Consider the following 16,745-nt stretch of genomic DNA (forward strand, 5'->3'; position numbering starts at 1 on the left):
AGGCAAAGCATCTAACTGTATATATGGTGAGAAGCAGATGATTCTTTGACCTCCCTATCGGTCCCTCCTCAAAAAAATGCCCAAAGCGTGGCTAAGAAAAATGACCCATCACTTCAAAGCTTGTTATCAACATACTAGGGTAACAGGGAGAAAGCGTTCCTGCTCCCCCGCCTTGGAAGGCCCACCCTGCCCGCTCCGCTGTGCTGCTGAACGGGGCTCAGGAGAACGCACCACGGGTGAAAGGCACTTACCGGAGGGCCTGCGGGGCCTGGTTGGCCGTCGTTGCCCCGGGCACCCTGTGAGAGGGGAGAAGGAAGCAGGCACGGTGAGAAGCCCCGCACGGCCAGGCCCTCCCGGTCAGCAGTCCACCCCACAGAAAACTCGGGCAGCGCTGGGCCCCCGGGGCCCCAGGGAGGAGGGCGAGGCTGGCCTAGCGCCAGGGCAGGACAGCCCCACAGGAAGGAACAGCCGGGAACCCCTCCGTGGTGGCTGCAAGGAAGCGCGCTGCTGGGCAGCAGTGGGCAAAGCTTGGGTGATTTCCTCGCTATTCCATCATTTCTGAAACTTTCATTTAGACCCCAAATATCCCCAACTTCAAGGCCAAGTTATCACTTAAAGACTCAGTGAACTGAGCCAAAGAAAAATGAAAGAGCCAAGCAGCAAACCTAACTCAATTCCTCCCACCTGCTCGCAGTGGGAAACACTTTCGGGGGGCTTGGTTAACCTCCTTAGTTAAGGCTTGGTTAAGGCCTCTCCTTGGTTAACTCCAGGATGCCTCTGGGCTCCGCCCCCTCCCCACCCCCTCCACACAACCAGGAAACACAGATGCCCACAGGATGCACAGGATGTCTGCCTCTGGCCGGGAAGAAGCCCTGTGAGGGGGACACGGCACTGGGCACAGCCTGAGGAACACATCTGAGCTCATGCCCCTGAGAGTCCTTTACACTGTAAGACAAGGCTGCTAGTTCTTTCTCTCTAGGACTAATTTTTTGTGTGTCTTTTTGGTAAAGATTTATTTATTTATTTGAGAGAGAGAGACCACACGTGAGTGGGGGGAGGGTCAGAGGGAGAGAATCTTCAAGCAGACTCCTCGCTCAGCGAGGAGCCTGACGTGAGGCTCGATCTCATGACCCATGAGATCATGGCCTGAGCCAAAACCAGGAGTCAGACGCTTAGCCGACTGAGCCACCCAGGAGCCCCTAGGACTAGTTTTGAGGGTTTTTCCCCCCCAGGTTTGTGGTGAGCATTCCCCAGTTTCTCTCTCAAAGCCCCTCAGGACCTAGAGAAATTTTAGCCAAACTCCAGGAACCATTAGGCCGCGCGGAGCTAGGCCTGGCCCCTGGTCCTTGGCAGGGGACCAGAGCCAGCCAGAAGGTGACCTTTCCTAAGGTGAGCCCCGCCCGCCTGCCTCTACCTTTTCTGGGGTACTGAAGAAGGATGCTTTCGGGGGAGCTCAGGTTTTAAAAAAGACTCAAATCTTCTTCCTGGCTATGGTCCATTTCTCCTGATAGAGACTCTCCAGATGGGCATTAAATAGGAAAACAAGAGCAGACTGGACAGAAAAAAGTGTCAGAGGGCACATAAAGCCTCAGCATTGGCCAGAGCCCCTTCTGGGCCAGGCTGGCTGCTTCGGGAAACTCTGGAGCCCCTCCCTCCAGCGGCTGGCCAGAGGAGAGGCCTGGGGCCCAGCATGGGCAAAGGGGAGCTGAGCACTGCTCCAGGAGGCCTGCGCTGGGCTGGCGTCCGAGGCCCTGCATGCAGCACGGCTGGGAGAGGGCACCGTCTGGCCCAAGGGGGCACGTGACCACAGCGGGCAGAGGCCAACCCGGCCCAGGCCCGGGCCCAGCCTTGACAGCAGGCCTGCACTTGGAACGATGTGACGTTGTCAACTTTCTATGCCAGATCCTATGCGAGGCCTGCCAGCCGGACTACTGTGGGGACAGGAACCAGCAAGGAGGAGCAGGAAGCAGGGCCTGCTGTGGCCAGGAAGGAGGAAGAACAGGGATGCAGCTCATCTTTGCCCCTCACAGGGTGCAACCACCGTGGCTTCGAGCCTGGCCAAAAAGCTACAAGCCAGGTCCGAATAATCCGCCGAAATAGCAGTGTTTCTTGGCAGCCCCAGGCCTCTCTAATCCCCTCACACAAAGTGACTCCAGGACAAAGCCCTTCAGCAGCGCTGGCTGACAAATGGGGGTCAAGGCTGCCTGTTATGTCACTGATCTGCTTTTGAGGGAAATTTCTGCCAAACAGATACATTATCTGGAAAGCTGCAGAGTGAGTGAAGCTGATTTACTTAGGCCAGCCTCGCAAGGGCCTGTGAGGAGGGGCCTCGGCGCTTGGGTGGCTGGGGTATGAGCTCAACAGAAAGCATAATCTTTCTTAAACACAGCTTTCATCACATCACCCGCCTGACCGAGCGCCTGCAAGTGCTCTCTACCGCTGAGGGGTCAGAGCTAAACACCTGCATGCGCCTCTGGCTGCATATGCCCTGCAGATCCCCACGCCCTTCCCTGTCCCCACCAGCAAGAGGCCACCAGACTCTGAGGCTGCCGAGCATGGCTTTAAGCAATTTAACCTTTCTGGGCCTCAGTTTCTTCTTCTCTAAAATGGGGAGAATAGGGGCGCCTGGGTGGCTTAGTCAGTTAGGCATCCGCCTTCAGCTCAGGTCATGATCTCAGGGTCCTGGGATCGAGCCCTGCCTCTGGTGGGGTTGGGCTCCCTGCTCAGCGGGGAGCCTGTTCCTCCCTCTCCCTCTGCCCCTCCCCCTCCCCCTGCTCATGCTCGCTCTCTCAAATAAATAAATAAAATCCTTAAAAAAATAAAATAAAATGGGGAGAATAGACTCTACTGCACAGGATTTGAGGGACGATTAGATGGGACGAAGCACATGAGGTATTGACCCTAGGAAGTGCCTGAGCCACGGCGGCCACATACGTCCCAGTACTGCCAGCCACAGCAGCGATGTCAAGTATAAAGGCCCTATGAGGTGACACAAGACTGTTACCACTCTTCTAGAGCATCATCTCAACACCAGAAAGTAGCACAGCACTGTAGCCAACTGAAGTCTGTCCATAACTTCAAACTGGACTGACTGGGAGTGCGTGGGGGCTGTGAGGGGATGACCAGAATAATCCCAACTGCTAAGGGAGAGCCCTGCCCCCACCAACCAACCCTTCCACAGTCCACCCCAGTCCTTCAACTGTGCAGACCGGGCCTGGGAATTCGTGACAGGCACACTCAGAATCCATCCCCGCAGGATGACAATACGCTCTACACCTCCCAGGGTGGTTTGGAGGGTCAAGGATAGCCCTATATGAAAGTGTCTTGTAAACTCCGAAGTATGGGCCAAATGGTGGCTTTGGCCTTGTCATTACTCACTGCCGCACCAGCAGGGCCAGTCCGTCCTCGCTCACCGGGCAGGCCGCGGGGACCCTGGAACATGCCAGAACACAAGCATGAGCTGGCTCAATGACACTCTGCCAGCCCTCCCCAGACACGACAGCGGGGAGCACGCACATGCCCAGGAGGCAAAGCTGTGGCTGCCCCTGAGCCTACCTTCCCACTCATCTAGGTCTCCCCACATCACATCAAAGGTGTTTCTGCCCAGGCAGAACCACCAATGCTCCCGTTGCTACTGGGAGCCTTGTCGCCGGCACGTCCCGCTTCGTGCCACAGATGAACCCCCCCCAAATGTTGAGAAGAGACGGAATTTTTAAAAACTGAAACACATCTTAACATAGGGCTATGTCAAGGAAATGCTGGGGCAACTTGAACAAATCATCTATTCGATAAATTTACCTTTTCGATCTAATCATAATCAGATCAGATCTGCAAAGCTGAATATCTACTTTGCCCGAAGGGAGCGGTTTATATAGCCGAGCCATCTGCTAGGCTTTAGGAGCTGCCTGAAGAGTGTCTGGAGGCCCTCCCAGGGGGTGATATTCATACTCACCATTGGGCCTGGAGAACCATTCTCACCCGGTGAACCACTCTCTCCCTGCGAAAAAGATGCACAGGGTCATTGAGCAGGTCCCCACTGGCAGCCCCCAGAAAACTCCCAAGGAAGAAGCCAAAAGCTCTGGTCAACTCAGCTAGCACCGAGACCCCCCAAACTTCAGTTCTGCCAGGGACAACTCCCTGAGCTCTCCCAGCCTGCTGTTTTTCCAGCAGGATATTGGGAACTGGGTGTTCCCAATCAAAGCTGACCTGATGTGCTAACTCACTGGCTTAATAGGATCTCCTTGACTGGAAAGAAAGGTGTCTCATCATCTCCCTCTGTCCCCCATCCCCATGTGCTCCTCGGTCCTTACCTTCACACCTGGAGCACCAGCTTCTCCCTTAGCACCATCTAGACCTGGGTAGCCCTAGAGGACAAGAGAAAACGTTCCATCACACTTCTGGGAAACCCTATTAGGAAGATTCATGCCCCCAAATGCTTTTCTCTCCCCTGGGCAATAACTTCCTTCCAACACCATTGTCCATGATACTTACTCTGTGACCCTTGACACCAGGAAGGCCTGGGGTTCCCGGGAAGCCTCGAGCACCCTGCAGTGCAGAGAGGAGATGTTCAAGGCGCAGAGCAGAGGGCTGAGTCAAGGCTGCCCTGCTCTGCTAGAGAACCTTCCGGAGCCAGCTCCCTCAGGCCGGCAGGGCAGTCAGGAGCCCAGCACTTAGACAGCTCTTGCAGTAGATCCCAGAGCCCCCCTTACTATGCCTCGCCCCATCCTATGCAAAATGGGTGTAAACAACAGCTGCCCAGCATCCCCCCGCCCCGTGGGCCTGTGTGAGGATCCTACACATCAGCATGAGGGCAGAGGTGTGTCGGGGCTGTTGGAATTCCATTCTAGAAGTGAGCGAGCTGAACTAGACACGCTGGGTGTGAGGTCACTGCCTCAGCTGCAAAGGAGGGAGACTCGGAACAAGGTTTGAGGCTGGGGGTGGGGGCACTTTACCTGAGGGCCAGGGGGGCCTCTTTCACCAGATTTTCCAGGCTTTCCAGCTTCGCCCTGAAGGGAGAGAGATGTGTTTCAGCTTCAGCAGAAGACAAGTTAGCATAGTGGGCACACTCCAGATCGCATCTCTCCTCCCCATCTTCTATGCCTTTTGCCCACCTGCTTATTCATCTCCCTCACCTCCTTGGGATTCCGGACTTTGAATGCCTTTCCTGGGTCATGACGTATTCTTTCGGACAGCTGCACATTGCATGGGCAAGCTCCTTCATCCCGACCAGCCTGCAGCTTCCCCAGGGGACTCTCCTCTCTCCCCTCCGAGGCTCTGCAGACTGGGCTAGGCTACCTGCCCCGGGGAGACTTTCACTGTCTAATGTGATTCATAAGAACAGCTCGAGAGCCAACTCTTATCTTTTCACTTCGTTTGCATCCTTTGCAGACATCCTGACTCAGGCTGCGCTTTTCCTAGCTCATTTACAATTAAGATAATGTTGGGCTGTTGAGCGTCTTCCTTTTGTTTTCCCTTCTCAACATCTTTCCCCCTGTGTTTTCCCTCTCTTTCTCCCGTTTCTCAATTTCCCTTCCTGGAGCTAATGATGTTTTAATCATTTCCCTTCCCAATGGGTCCAAAGCAGTCCCCAGGCACTCGTAAGCTAAGCTGCAAGTGGGAATGTAGATGGTAGACAGAGTCTGTGGCTCTGATTGACCAGTCCTGCCCCTAAGGACACTTCCACCCTGGGCCAGGCTGAGGGCGCTTCCGCATCACTGCCCCAGTACGCACATCCTCCCCACACCCTTTCAAAGGACGCAGCAACTCATTCGACTACTCAGGGATACTCACATCATCACCAGGTTTTCCAGGGGGGCCAGGAGGACCACGGGGACCCATGGGACCCTACAAACAAAGTAAGAAAGTTTAAGAGATGGTTGGAGGGGGATGATACCTAATCAGTGGACAAAACTTCGGGATTGTAGCCTTTGAAATCTAAGTTCTTCCATAAGGAAGAAAGATGGGGGTGGGGGTGGGGAAGCCCACTTTGTGCTGAGAAAAAGCAAGAGTGCAGAGCTGATTATCCTGGAAGGCAGCACAGGCCATGGGTGACCCAGAAAGGGGCCTGTTGTGACAGAGCTCTGGTGGTCCTTGCCACCTGGGCTTCTCTGGGAGAGATCCCGGCAGAGCTAAGTGGCATCTCGGGGCCCTCCACTGGGAAAGCTCTGGGCAGTCTTGGTGTCTGCGTGGTATATCACTGGAGACACCATCCCCCCGCCCCGGGGGAGGGCAGGGCCCATGCAGGTACTCACGGAGACACCGGGTTCTCCGGGTTCGCCAGGGTTGCCCTGAAATCCTTGAGGTCCCTAAAAAGTAACATGAGGACACCAGGTTAAGCCCACAGACTGACAGGAGAGAGCGTGAACGCGTCTGCACTGCACGGAGCGGAAAGACCCAGGACTTACGGGAGCACCGGCGGGGCCTGGAGGTCCTCGAGGTCCCATTGGGCCCTGCGGCAAACAGAAGAGGAGGGGGTTCACTGGAAACGCTTCACCAGCGGCCACCAGCGGGCCCCCGCCTCCCAGCCAGGGGCCCAGACAAAGGACAGACAGTTACTCTGTGGGCAGGGGCCCTACAGTGGCTGCTCCTTCTCATTTCCCACTCCCCACGCAACAATCTATTTATTTATAGGCACCATTTGGATCGAGAGGCTGGCCTTGCTTTCTCCTGGACCCCAGCCACGTTTACTAAAGTCTGAGTTTCATTTAGCTGGTGCCAAGCTGGAGCTGCAGGCCTGAGATTTCCTGCTGGAAGTCCTGTGGGCGCTGGAGGACAGTGGCTGCTATCTGCATTCTTCAGTTCTCATTCCAAGAGCAATAGCGGCTGGCCTTCCAGCCTCAGCCTAGATGTGTCTCTCCATCCTCATTCTTCTTGGTCACTCCAGCGCGTCATTAGAACTGGCATCCATCACCATTAAAAACCAAATGCTTGGGGCTAACCCCATGGGAGGTTACATAACTGATGGAGAAGAGCTGCTCTAAGCAATTATCTGTAACGTGAGGTTGTCAGATTCTCTGGCTCTGCTAAGGGCCACCTCCTGCCATTTTGGCTGCAAAAAACTGGTGTCTTTCCTTACCATCGGCCCTTGCATCACTCCCATCTGGGCGCCACCAGCCTTCTCGTCAAATCCTCCAGCCATCTGGGCAGCAAAGTTCTGCAAATAAACCCAACAACATTAGGAGCTTGAGAGGCCCCAGGTTGTTCCTTCTCGACTGGGTAAGCTATAAATCGGGATAGAAAAAAAAAAACAAAAGCCCTCTATTTTAGATGAACTCTAATTGTTGGAGACTAACCTAGCATTGAACAGAATTGCCAATGATTCCTGAAAAATCGTTCTGGAAATGTGTTACGAGATGCCAGTGGCATAATCATTTCCCTGGAAGATAAAATGCTATTTGGAGGAGTATCAGTTACCCGCATTTCATTGCACAGAATTATTTTTTAAATTCTAAAATAGTAAATACATTGTTCAACCTACATTGAGAAACAGAACTAAAATATCACTTTAAAGTTTGTTTTTTTTTATTTGATTCCCAGGAATTTACTGCCCGGCAAAAGACTAAAATCAACAGCCTTAAAATATTTCAGCAAGGGAAGGCGTAGGCATCTGCGAGCCTCTTAAGTTGAAGAACTTATAACCTAGCAAGCAGCAAAACGGCAAACGTGCAAACACTGGACAATAATATGATCCATTGACTGGCTTAATTCCAAAAATGACTTTCGCCACACACCTTCACTCAGTGGGCCTCTTTCATGAGAATGAATAGTTGCTTGGAATGGACCTGGCAAGGACCGGGATTAAATGTTTTCCAAGGACAGTGGTCACTCTTCTTCCAGGTAACCACAAGCGCCCGGTCATCCTCTCCCACGGCCCCCACGCCCACGCCCAGGAATCAACCGCACAGGACAGATGCCTGGAAGCCAGGTACCTGAAGACTTTCTTTGCAGAAACCCGGTGAGTGAAAAAAGTCATCCCTGAATGCCACGGTCTCAGGCCTAATATGTGACTCCACTAAATTACAGGCCCGGGGAGAAGCCCGTGGACAGGCTGTGGGAGCCGGCCAGGTAAGTGTGAGTAGCAATTTAGAAGCCACAGTTCTGGAAGGACAGCCTGAAGGGAGGGGACAGAAGGATACTTACTCCACCAAGGCCAGGGGGACCAGGGGGGCCAGGAGGACCAGGGGGGCCAGGATTTCCAGGGGTCCCAGGCTCTCCATCTCTGCCACGAGGTCCAGGGGCACCCTTGGCAGAAAGAGAAAGGGGCACCCAAGTGAAGCAGGGCTGATGCAAGAACCACCCGGCCACGGGCTGTCCCTGAGGCGGTGGTCACGCACATGGGGGGAGGGAGAGACGTTCAGAGGACCTGGGGAGGCCACGGGGGGTCAGGGAGCATTTCTCAACTCACTTTTTCACCTTTGTCACCACGATCACCTCTGGGTCCTTGTTCACCTGCTGGTCCCTGAAGGTGAAGAAAATGTTGAGATGATGGCAAGGCTGGGGGCCTGCAGATCAGTTACTTGAGGAAGGGATGGAGGAAGGGATTTCTCCCTTTCTTACCTGAGGCCCAGGAGGCCCTTTAGGTCCTACAATCTGTGGAGAGAGAGAGAGAGAGTGAGAGAGAGAGAGAGACGCACAGGATGGTGTATTAGAGGGAGTCCAAGGAGCTGACCCAGTTAGAGCAGGAGAGGCAACTGGTATGAGAATAATGTGTACTTACATCCTTGATGTCTCCGGGTTCTCCTTTCTGTCCCTGCAACAGGGCACAATCTGAGGATGGAGCCACGCAAGCCCACCAAGGCCCGAGCACAAAACCCCTGGCCCGCAGCCCAAGCACTGAGGTATCCCCTAAAACAGCCCTCTGCAGCTGCCTACCAACCACAGGCTGGGCGCGCATAACACTGCTTCTGAAGAAAGCCCCAAAACAAGAAGAAGGAAAAGCCCTTACCTTTGGTCCTGGTTGCCCTGCAAATGGAAAAAGAGAAGAATGAAAAATTGTGAGATGAAGAAGTACGAGTTCTTGTTGCGCAAATACTCTTTAACAGAACAAACACAGGACACAACCCCAGAAGGGGACAGCTTCCTGTCCCCTCTGCTGGGATGTTAGGGTCACTGGGGTCCTGGGGTTGCTGAGGTCCCTTGAGGAAGGGAGCTGACCCAGACTTTGTTACGGAAGAAGCAGTCAGCATGCAAAAGAATGGAGCAGGGCCTACGAAGCGATCTAATTAGCTCCAAGATAGGAAGCACCAAAAGCTGGCGGAAGGTCCAAGTCCCTTCTCTCTCCACAGAGTAGGAAGCCCTTCCCGCAGCCCGAACCCTCCCAGAAGAGGAGTTAGGTGGTCAGAGGGGTCTTACGTTCAAGCTGCGTGTCCTCGAAGCAAGCACATGAACACAGCAGGGCATGGGACTTAGGGCATTGCAGCCAGGGCCTTCCCAAATCAGTGAGCCCGCCCCCCTCTGTAGCAGCAAAGTGGGGAGGCAATCAACACTTCCTGCACGCGGGCCTCAGAAATGACCCGGAAATCTGGACCAGAAAAGCAGGTCACCAGTGTCGGCGAAGTGTTAAGGAAAGGCAACTCCTTGCTTCGCTTTCCACTTTCTTCTCCGTTGGAGTAGGAGGGGGACAGTGAGGGCCACCCAAGGGGCCTAGGCATGTGACCCCCCCATGCGACAGGGAGATGGGGCCTGTGTCCAAGTGCTGGGGAGGGGTCACGGACACACCACGCAGCACTGGTTCTGGCTGGGAGTCAATAAACTGCACCGGAATGCAGCCCGCGGGGTCCTCGCCCAGCCCCACCTCCCAGCACCCAGCTCCGCCTTCTCTTATTAACTCACATCTTAATTGGCAGTTAACTCCAAAAGAGGTAAACACAAAAGGAAACTGCCAGGGAGGGTCCATATTTCAAAGAGGGAGCCTGCCCTCTGTCTCCCCACTAGCCGGCAGAGGTTTCTCCCCACTGAAGACCAGATATTTAGCGGCCTTCTACAGAGAAGATGAGCTGTGGGTCATAGAGGAATTCGTCTGGGGTCGGGCCCACAGAGCTTGTGCTCTCCATCGTGGCTCCCAGTGATTGGCAGAGATGATTCCAGAGAGGGTACTTCTGTGGAATCACATCTGTCCTTCCAGATGTCGGAAGTGTATCTGGGGGGAGGTTTGGGGTGAGGAAGGACCCCTCTAAGTGTCTCAGGCTCATTCAGGGTCAACCTGCAAGCAAGAAGTGGCCTTTCCTTTTGGCCTCCGCTGCTGGGGTCCCATGGATAACCAGTCCCTGTGCTTCGCAGAGAGGACCAGCATCCATGGGAGGGCATGTGCTGCACCTGCGAGTAATTTATTTATGTGGAACAGGAAATAAATAAATTACGACCACTGGCCGTGGCGAGGTCAGTTGAGCAGATGGGGCAGCACTCTCCGAAGGGGGTCTCGGGGCTGAGGCAGTCTTTCATGTCTTCACAGATTATGTCGTCACAGAGCACGGTCCCAGTGTCACAGACACAGATCCGGCAGGGCTCGGGCTTCCACACATCCTTATCATTATACCTCTGCCCGTCCTGCACACAGCTGCCGGCCTTCTCTGCACCAACCGCCCGGCAGGGGAAGCAGGGGGAGCGAAGGGAGGGAGGGGGTGGGGAGCCAGAAGAGAAAAAGAGAAAGAGGTTGCAGTCAACGTGACATCATTCAAATGCTGAAGAATGCGGGCTCCGGCCACCCGAACATGGAGGACTTGAAAATTATTTTTCTAAGCCATTCTTCAAGTTACCTTTATTGAGCACCTTGCATTATGCTCTCTATTCACCACTGAAAATCCAGACCCAGCAGGGAAGGGGAGGGGCGGGGCTACTGTGGCATGTTCTCTTCCGGCATCTAGCCTGGGGCAGAGGTGAAGGGGCCGGGGCAAGCTGGAGTGGGAGCGGGGGGTGAGACCCCGAATGGGAACTCAGGAACTGCAAAGACAGAGGAGAGGAGAAAACAGAGACACCCCCCCCACCACCCCAGCACAGTACAGAGGCCTTGTTTCTGCCTTCCTCTAGGAATTATGCGATTTGCTAAATACAACTGACAGGTAAAATGCAGAAGGCATGTAGAAAATTCTACCCACAAAAATTAGAATCTATAAACGGCCAGACTCCAAAAGTGTATATGTGGGGTGGGGGTGGTGAAAGGAGGAGCTGTTAGAATCAGGATTATGTCCCATTATTTAAATCCTATTAGAATCAGGACCAATTCGGGGAGGAGGATAGGCCGAGTCAGACAATAAATACACTTGGGACCGCAGCAGCCTAACAGAATGCTTGGGAGGCAGGAAGGGCCAAGGGACACCCCCTCCAGCCCCCGAACTCCCCCACCCGTGCTGACCTCCAGCCGTTCCCCTCCCTGGAGAGACTCTAACTTCATCCGAAGACAACACCTCAATATGGGGGGTGGGGCGGGCGCAGGGTGCTTTGAACGCCTGGCCTGGGCTAAGATGAACCAGTCCAGGCCTGTCCTCGTCCAAGAAGGCAGACCAAGAACGGCACGGACCAGTCCCTCTCCACTAGCGCCCTACCGTCTGGAATTCACCCTGCAAACGAAACCTGTGCTGACAAGAGCGCTCCCGAGAGCGCCAAGGGCTGGAGAGCCCGCACCACGTGCTAGGGAGCGCCCAGCGCTGTTTTTCTCATCAAAATCCCCAAAGCAGTGGCAGCTGCAGGGGATGAATAATAGGAAAGAGCCACAAACCAGGTGGGCGGAGAAAGAAATGGGCCTGCCTGGGGCTCTTGAAGGAGGCTCTGAAAATCTAAAGATAAACCTTTTTTTTTTTTTTTCCTTTGCCACCAGTAGGAACCCGCTCAGCCTTTAGACCAGATAATCCCGGCGAGGGTAGGGGGATCCCAGGGTGTACACGTGTCCCAGAGCGGGGACACGCCCACCGCTAAAATAGCTGGAACTGCAGAAAGCGGGCGGTGGGGCAGGGGAGGGGGAAGAAGGAGAGGTTCATGGTATCCCGTCCGGACTAAGGAAAAGCCCACTCTCACCCAAGAGGGCTCGGGGTGGAAAAAAGAAAATGCCGGGAGAAGGGGGTGCACCCGAATGCGGATCGGATTTCCCTGGGAAGGGCGGCCCAGGGATGCGCGGGGGCGGGGCCAGGCGGCGCGGGCTGTGGGAGCCGCTGGGTGACTCTCCCGGCTGCAGCTCTGGACGCGGCTCGCCCACAGACCCTGGGAGGGTGAAAAGTAGGATTAAATGACTGCCCCAGAAAGGAGCCAGCCCCGTAACCGGATCCCCTAGGTGTGGACGGAGGAGCCCAGCACCTCCATAATTGCTGTTCCAAACGGCTGCCGATAGCATCCCGGCGCGCCTGATCCGGTTCCCCTCGTTACCGCACGCGGTATAAAGTGCCCCTTTGTAGCAGGCCAATTAAAAAGTTACCTCTTTCGGGGAACTGTTTTTGCTCCGCCGCCGCTGAGCGCAGGGCTGGAGCCCGGGAGGCGACGGCGGGCGGGCACAGGGGGGCATTGTGGAGAGGGGGTCGGGGAGTCCGGGGGAACCCACCGGACCTCGCCTCTCATGAATGGGGCTTTTCTCGAGCGCACACAGAGCCCGATTCACAGGTCTCCGCAAGGAACCAGTTTAAATAAATACGGGCAGCATTTCAGCCCCATCTGGAAGCCATCGCTGCCAATCTCCCAACGCAAACAAGCCTCACAAAGGAGGATTGAGGTCTCTCCCCACAGCCGAGGGGCACTTTCGGAGGCGAGGGCTGTGAAATGCAGATGTGGGTCAAAGACGCCGCCTCCAATGAGTTTCTCCAACTCGTGGACAGATGGGAGGAGGGGTGTGCCCGAGCTCTAGGGTTCTGACATCCCTGACGTCCACGCAGACCGTGCCTTTCCCCCACGTCACTTCTCTGGGTCCACTGACCCGGGGGAGGGGGTGACCGGGCTGGGATGCGCCAGGGAGCAAAGTCAACGGCCCCGATGCACTCCCCCCTGGAGAGAAGGAAGATCTGGGCCCAAGAAACTGTGGAATTCACTCTCTCCCGGGAAAGCTGCAGCGGTGAGAGCGCTCTGCCACTGAAGTGAGTGCCTCTAATACCAGATGGAGAATTTGGGAATTATTTTAACGTCACTTAGCTAATTTCACTGTGCACTAAGTTTCCGTAACGGGTGTCCGTGCGAAATGAAGACAAAAATATAGTCAGTCCGAGCCGGGATCACTTATAGACACACCGTATTCCAACAAGTGCCCGGGAGCGCGCGGCCAGTTCAGCGCAGCGCCCGACGACTGGCCAGAATCTCCTGCCCCCGCCTCAAAGCCGCTCTAATGAAGGGAAAGTCCTCCTGGGCCCAGAGCCTTCGCAGGAGAGACCAAATAGAGCCTGGTCGGCAGAGGGATTGTGATTCCCCCCCATCCCCCGCCCCCCAAAAAAAGTTTCCTCTGCGATTGATTTACAATCTGTAACATACAAAGACAGGGCTGGAATCCCAGCCATCGGAAACGTGCCCAAACACGCGGGGGAAAAAAAAAAAGTCCTCTCTACCTAATACACTTTCCAGGCTTCGTTTGTCCTGAATATAATCCCAGACAGTGGGACTTTACCAAAGGAGGCGATGGAAAGGTGCGATCCGAACCGCCTTTGGACTAGACTGTAAAACTGCTATCTCTAACTATATTCGGTTGAAATTGTTACAGCAGTCGACCAACTGTGCCCGCCTCCCCTGCCACACAGACACAGACCCACAGCCCGCAGCCTGGCTCAGCGAGCTCCTGAAACTTAGAAGAGTAACTCATTGTAGTACCTCCGGGGTTTGGAGGGGAAGACCGCGGGGAGGGGGCGCTATTTTCTGGGGCGTTTGAAAAGCACAGTCTGGTTGGAATGTTATCGCCTTTCAGATGGCCTCTCCGACGGGAAGTTTCTGCACCCGTTAGAGGCCGGGCGAAAGCCGAGATGAGAATGAGGGCTGCACCTTGCTCCTGCGCCAGCCGGGAGGGGGAGGAAACTGCCAGAGGCGCTGAGGTCTCAGAGCGCCTCTCCGAAGCGTCTTTGTGGCCTCGGATTTCAGCCCACCAGTTTCAGAGCATCTCCTTTGTCTAACTCCCCTTTGAACCCTCCAGCCACCAACCCCTGGACAAGATTGCGAGGTCAGCCCTTTGGCCCTTCCTCACTCCTTCGCTAGTGCCCGTTCCAACTTCTAAGATCGATGGGCCAAGACCTGTTTTTGCTGAACTCCGAGTGCTTCGAGGAGGTGAGTTGTGTGCGTGTGCGTGTGCGCCTGCCTAATTATCAAAGCTGGTGGAAGAGAGTGCGCTTAAATCTGTGCTCAAACATCTCGACCCCCCGACACTTGGCACGTTTCAAATTCCTGCGCAACGTAGAGACCTGCAAATGCCTCCAGCTGCGACCCGCACCGGAGGACTCTCGGGCAGAGCCCCTAACTTGCAGAAGTCCGCTAGGTGAGCTCCTGCGCATCTTGCACCCAAGTCTCGGCGCGCCGTGACCCCGGGAGCCACTCTAACCCGGACCCATCGGCTCCAGAGCGGGAGAGGGCGTGGGGGGGGGAGGGTGCGGAGGGAAGACACAGAAGGGTGGCAGGCAGGGGCGTTGGGCGACTTACGGACATCCTGGCCGTGACATCGAAGGACAGCGGCGACGAGCAGCGTCAGCAGCACCAGCGTCTGGGGAGCCCCGAAGCGGATCATGGCTCACCGCGGGGCCTGGCGGAGCCGGCCCGAGCGGAGCGCAGCGAGGCGGCAGGAGCACGGCGTGGGTCCGGGTCTCTACCGCGCCCTCATGCAGGAGGCCTTTGGAGCAGGAGGAGGAGGCAGGAGACCCGGCAGCCCAGCAGCGCTCTGCGTCTCTCCCGTCCGCCGAGCCCGTTATATGCGCCCGGCCCGCCTCGAGACTGGCGAACTCGCCCAAACCGCGGGCCGCCCCCGGCCCCCCGCGGGGCTGTAACCTGAGACCCCGCCCCCGGAGCCGGCCTGGGCCCAGCCAGAGCCCGCACCTGCCTGGACCGGACCCCCCTCTCCGCTAGCCCTGCTTCCCGCCCCCCCCACCCCTAGTGTGCTGAGTGGCCTGATCGGGCGGGGCGCAGAGACGGCTGCTGTCCTCCCCCCAACCCAGAGCTGCGGCGCTGCCCCCTCCGACCACAGGCGGGAAGGGGGGCCTCCGGCCCCTCCCCTCGGAGTTCTGCCCGGATCGGAGGGGCGGGGGGTGTTTGCAGAGGCGCAGGCCGCGAGCCCTAGACCGTGGACGGAAAAGACTTGGGAGGGAGCGGGCAAAGTGGTAGAAAGGAGCAGTGGTGGAGGGTTAGGGGGGCTCCGCGTTGGGACCTTGGGCGGAGGGCAGGAAGGAGGGCACACGGGGAGCTCGCGATGGTATCTGGAATCCTAAATCTTGGAGCCAGTCAGGCAGGACCAGGTTTGGGGAGTTGCCCCGACCTATCTTCTGGCCACTTCCCGGAGTACCTGGCCCCTGGCTCCCACCTGAAGGTTCAGAACAACAGCCCCAAACCCATCCCCCATCCAGCTTTGAGAAGAACGAGCCTCCTCTGGAGCCTTGGCAGACATTGGCCGGAGCCAATCGCCAGGAAAGGGGCCGGTGTGTTACCGCACAGAGGGAGACCTGTGTGAAGGTGTGGGGGCGGGGGCAGGCCCCGGGAAGGGGGCTCGAGCAGCCACAGAGGACGGAGGGAGCCGAGACTAAACCGTGCATGCTGCCCAGGTGGGGGACTGTCTAGTTCCAGGCTCAGACGTGGTGTCTGCTCTTCCTGGCCAGGGTCCGGGAGTCCCGGGGGGAGTGGGCACTGCTGCCCCAGATTGAGCAGTTCTGGCCAGGGATGGTTGGTCACTGCTGCAGCCCTGTCCAGGGAGCCAGGAGGCTGCTCCAGCTGGACGGAGTTCTGTGAGCCAGGGGAGAAGCCAGACTTTCCTAGTTGGCCCCCTGGCCCTCTGCTTCTTCCCCTCACCTCACCTTCCCTGGTGAGCGCCCTGGGGCACCTTGGCCCGCCGCTGCCTTCTCCCCGGGGCTCAGCCATGCTCTTCTCTAGGCTCCTGGTGTCTCCATTGATCCTAGAGAGGAAAGGACCCCAAACAGACCTTCTTCCTCTTGAGGTGATGGTCTTCTCTCCCTGAGGACTGTCAGGCCCCTCAAAGAATTTTAGGAAAAGCACAAACTTCCATGAAATTTGGACTTTGGGGTCTGACTTGACCAGATCTGCCCTTCCCGGCAGTGGAGTTTCTGCTGCACTTTCCTGTCGGGAGTTGAGGGCACTGAGAAGAAGCTACTTCTACCCCCCAGGCTTGCGGCTGCCCCACAGGGAGTTCGGGGCTTCCCCTCCCTCTCTCCAATCCCTCGTGCTTTGAAGCTTCTCAGAGTAGAGCCCGGAATTCCAAGCGTGCAGAACTTCTGTGCACGTGTGCTGGCCAGAAAGAGAAAGACGTCTCATTGTTTAAAGAGATGCCTCCATGTTTTGTGCAGCCTGGATGGAGGTGGGTGAAGGATCGAACCACTGCTTCCAAGTGCTCTGCCGGCCATGGGCCTGCCTTCGCTCTTTTCCCAACCTCCTGTTCAAGGCCCGGCATGAAGCTCTGAGCCTTTCCTCAGCCCCAGCCTCTGCCGGGAGAAAGCAGGGCTCAGGCCTGCAGTGTCCCGGGCCCTCCTTGGGGTCATGGGTCCTGTCTTCCACCCCACACATTTCTCAAGACCCCCCCAGTGCAAGCCCCCCTGAGAAGCCTTCTCTGTTATCTCTAGAACACAGCATCTCCCTGC

The 16,745-nt window shown here is 56.3% G+C and overlaps 1 protein-coding gene across 1 annotated transcript in view; it reads right to left on the reverse strand.

Annotated features, from left to right (window-relative positions):
- COL2A1 (collagen type II alpha 1 chain) overlaps positions 1-14,742 on the reverse strand; it is a 30,740-nt gene extending 15,998 nt beyond the window's left edge. Inside the window, exons 1-14 of the mRNA XM_078075935.1 lie at positions 14,590-14,742; positions 10,365-10,568; positions 8,405-8,451; positions 8,140-8,241; positions 7,076-7,153; positions 6,405-6,449; positions 6,252-6,305; positions 5,791-5,844; positions 4,953-5,006; positions 4,492-4,545; positions 4,311-4,364; positions 3,953-3,997; positions 3,379-3,432; positions 252-296 (exon numbers count right to left, since the gene is read on the reverse strand). Of these exons, the coding sequence (XP_077932061.1) occupies positions 252-296; positions 3,379-3,432; positions 3,953-3,997; positions 4,311-4,364; positions 4,492-4,545; positions 4,953-5,006; positions 5,791-5,844; positions 6,252-6,305; positions 6,405-6,449; positions 7,076-7,153; positions 8,140-8,241; positions 8,405-8,451; positions 10,365-10,568; positions 14,590-14,674 (975 nt within the window). The 5' untranslated portion in view covers positions 14,675-14,742. The remainder of the gene's footprint in view (positions 1-251; positions 297-3,378; positions 3,433-3,952; positions 3,998-4,310; positions 4,365-4,491; positions 4,546-4,952; positions 5,007-5,790; positions 5,845-6,251; positions 6,306-6,404; positions 6,450-7,075; positions 7,154-8,139; positions 8,242-8,404; positions 8,452-10,364; positions 10,569-14,589) is intronic.
- Positions 14,743-16,745: the final 2,003 nt, after the last annotated feature.

This window comes from Halichoerus grypus, chromosome 6, assembly GCF_964656455.1.
Source record: "Halichoerus grypus chromosome 6, mHalGry1.hap1.1, whole genome shotgun sequence".
Lineage (NCBI taxonomy): Eukaryota > Metazoa > Chordata > Mammalia > Carnivora > Phocidae > Halichoerus > Halichoerus grypus.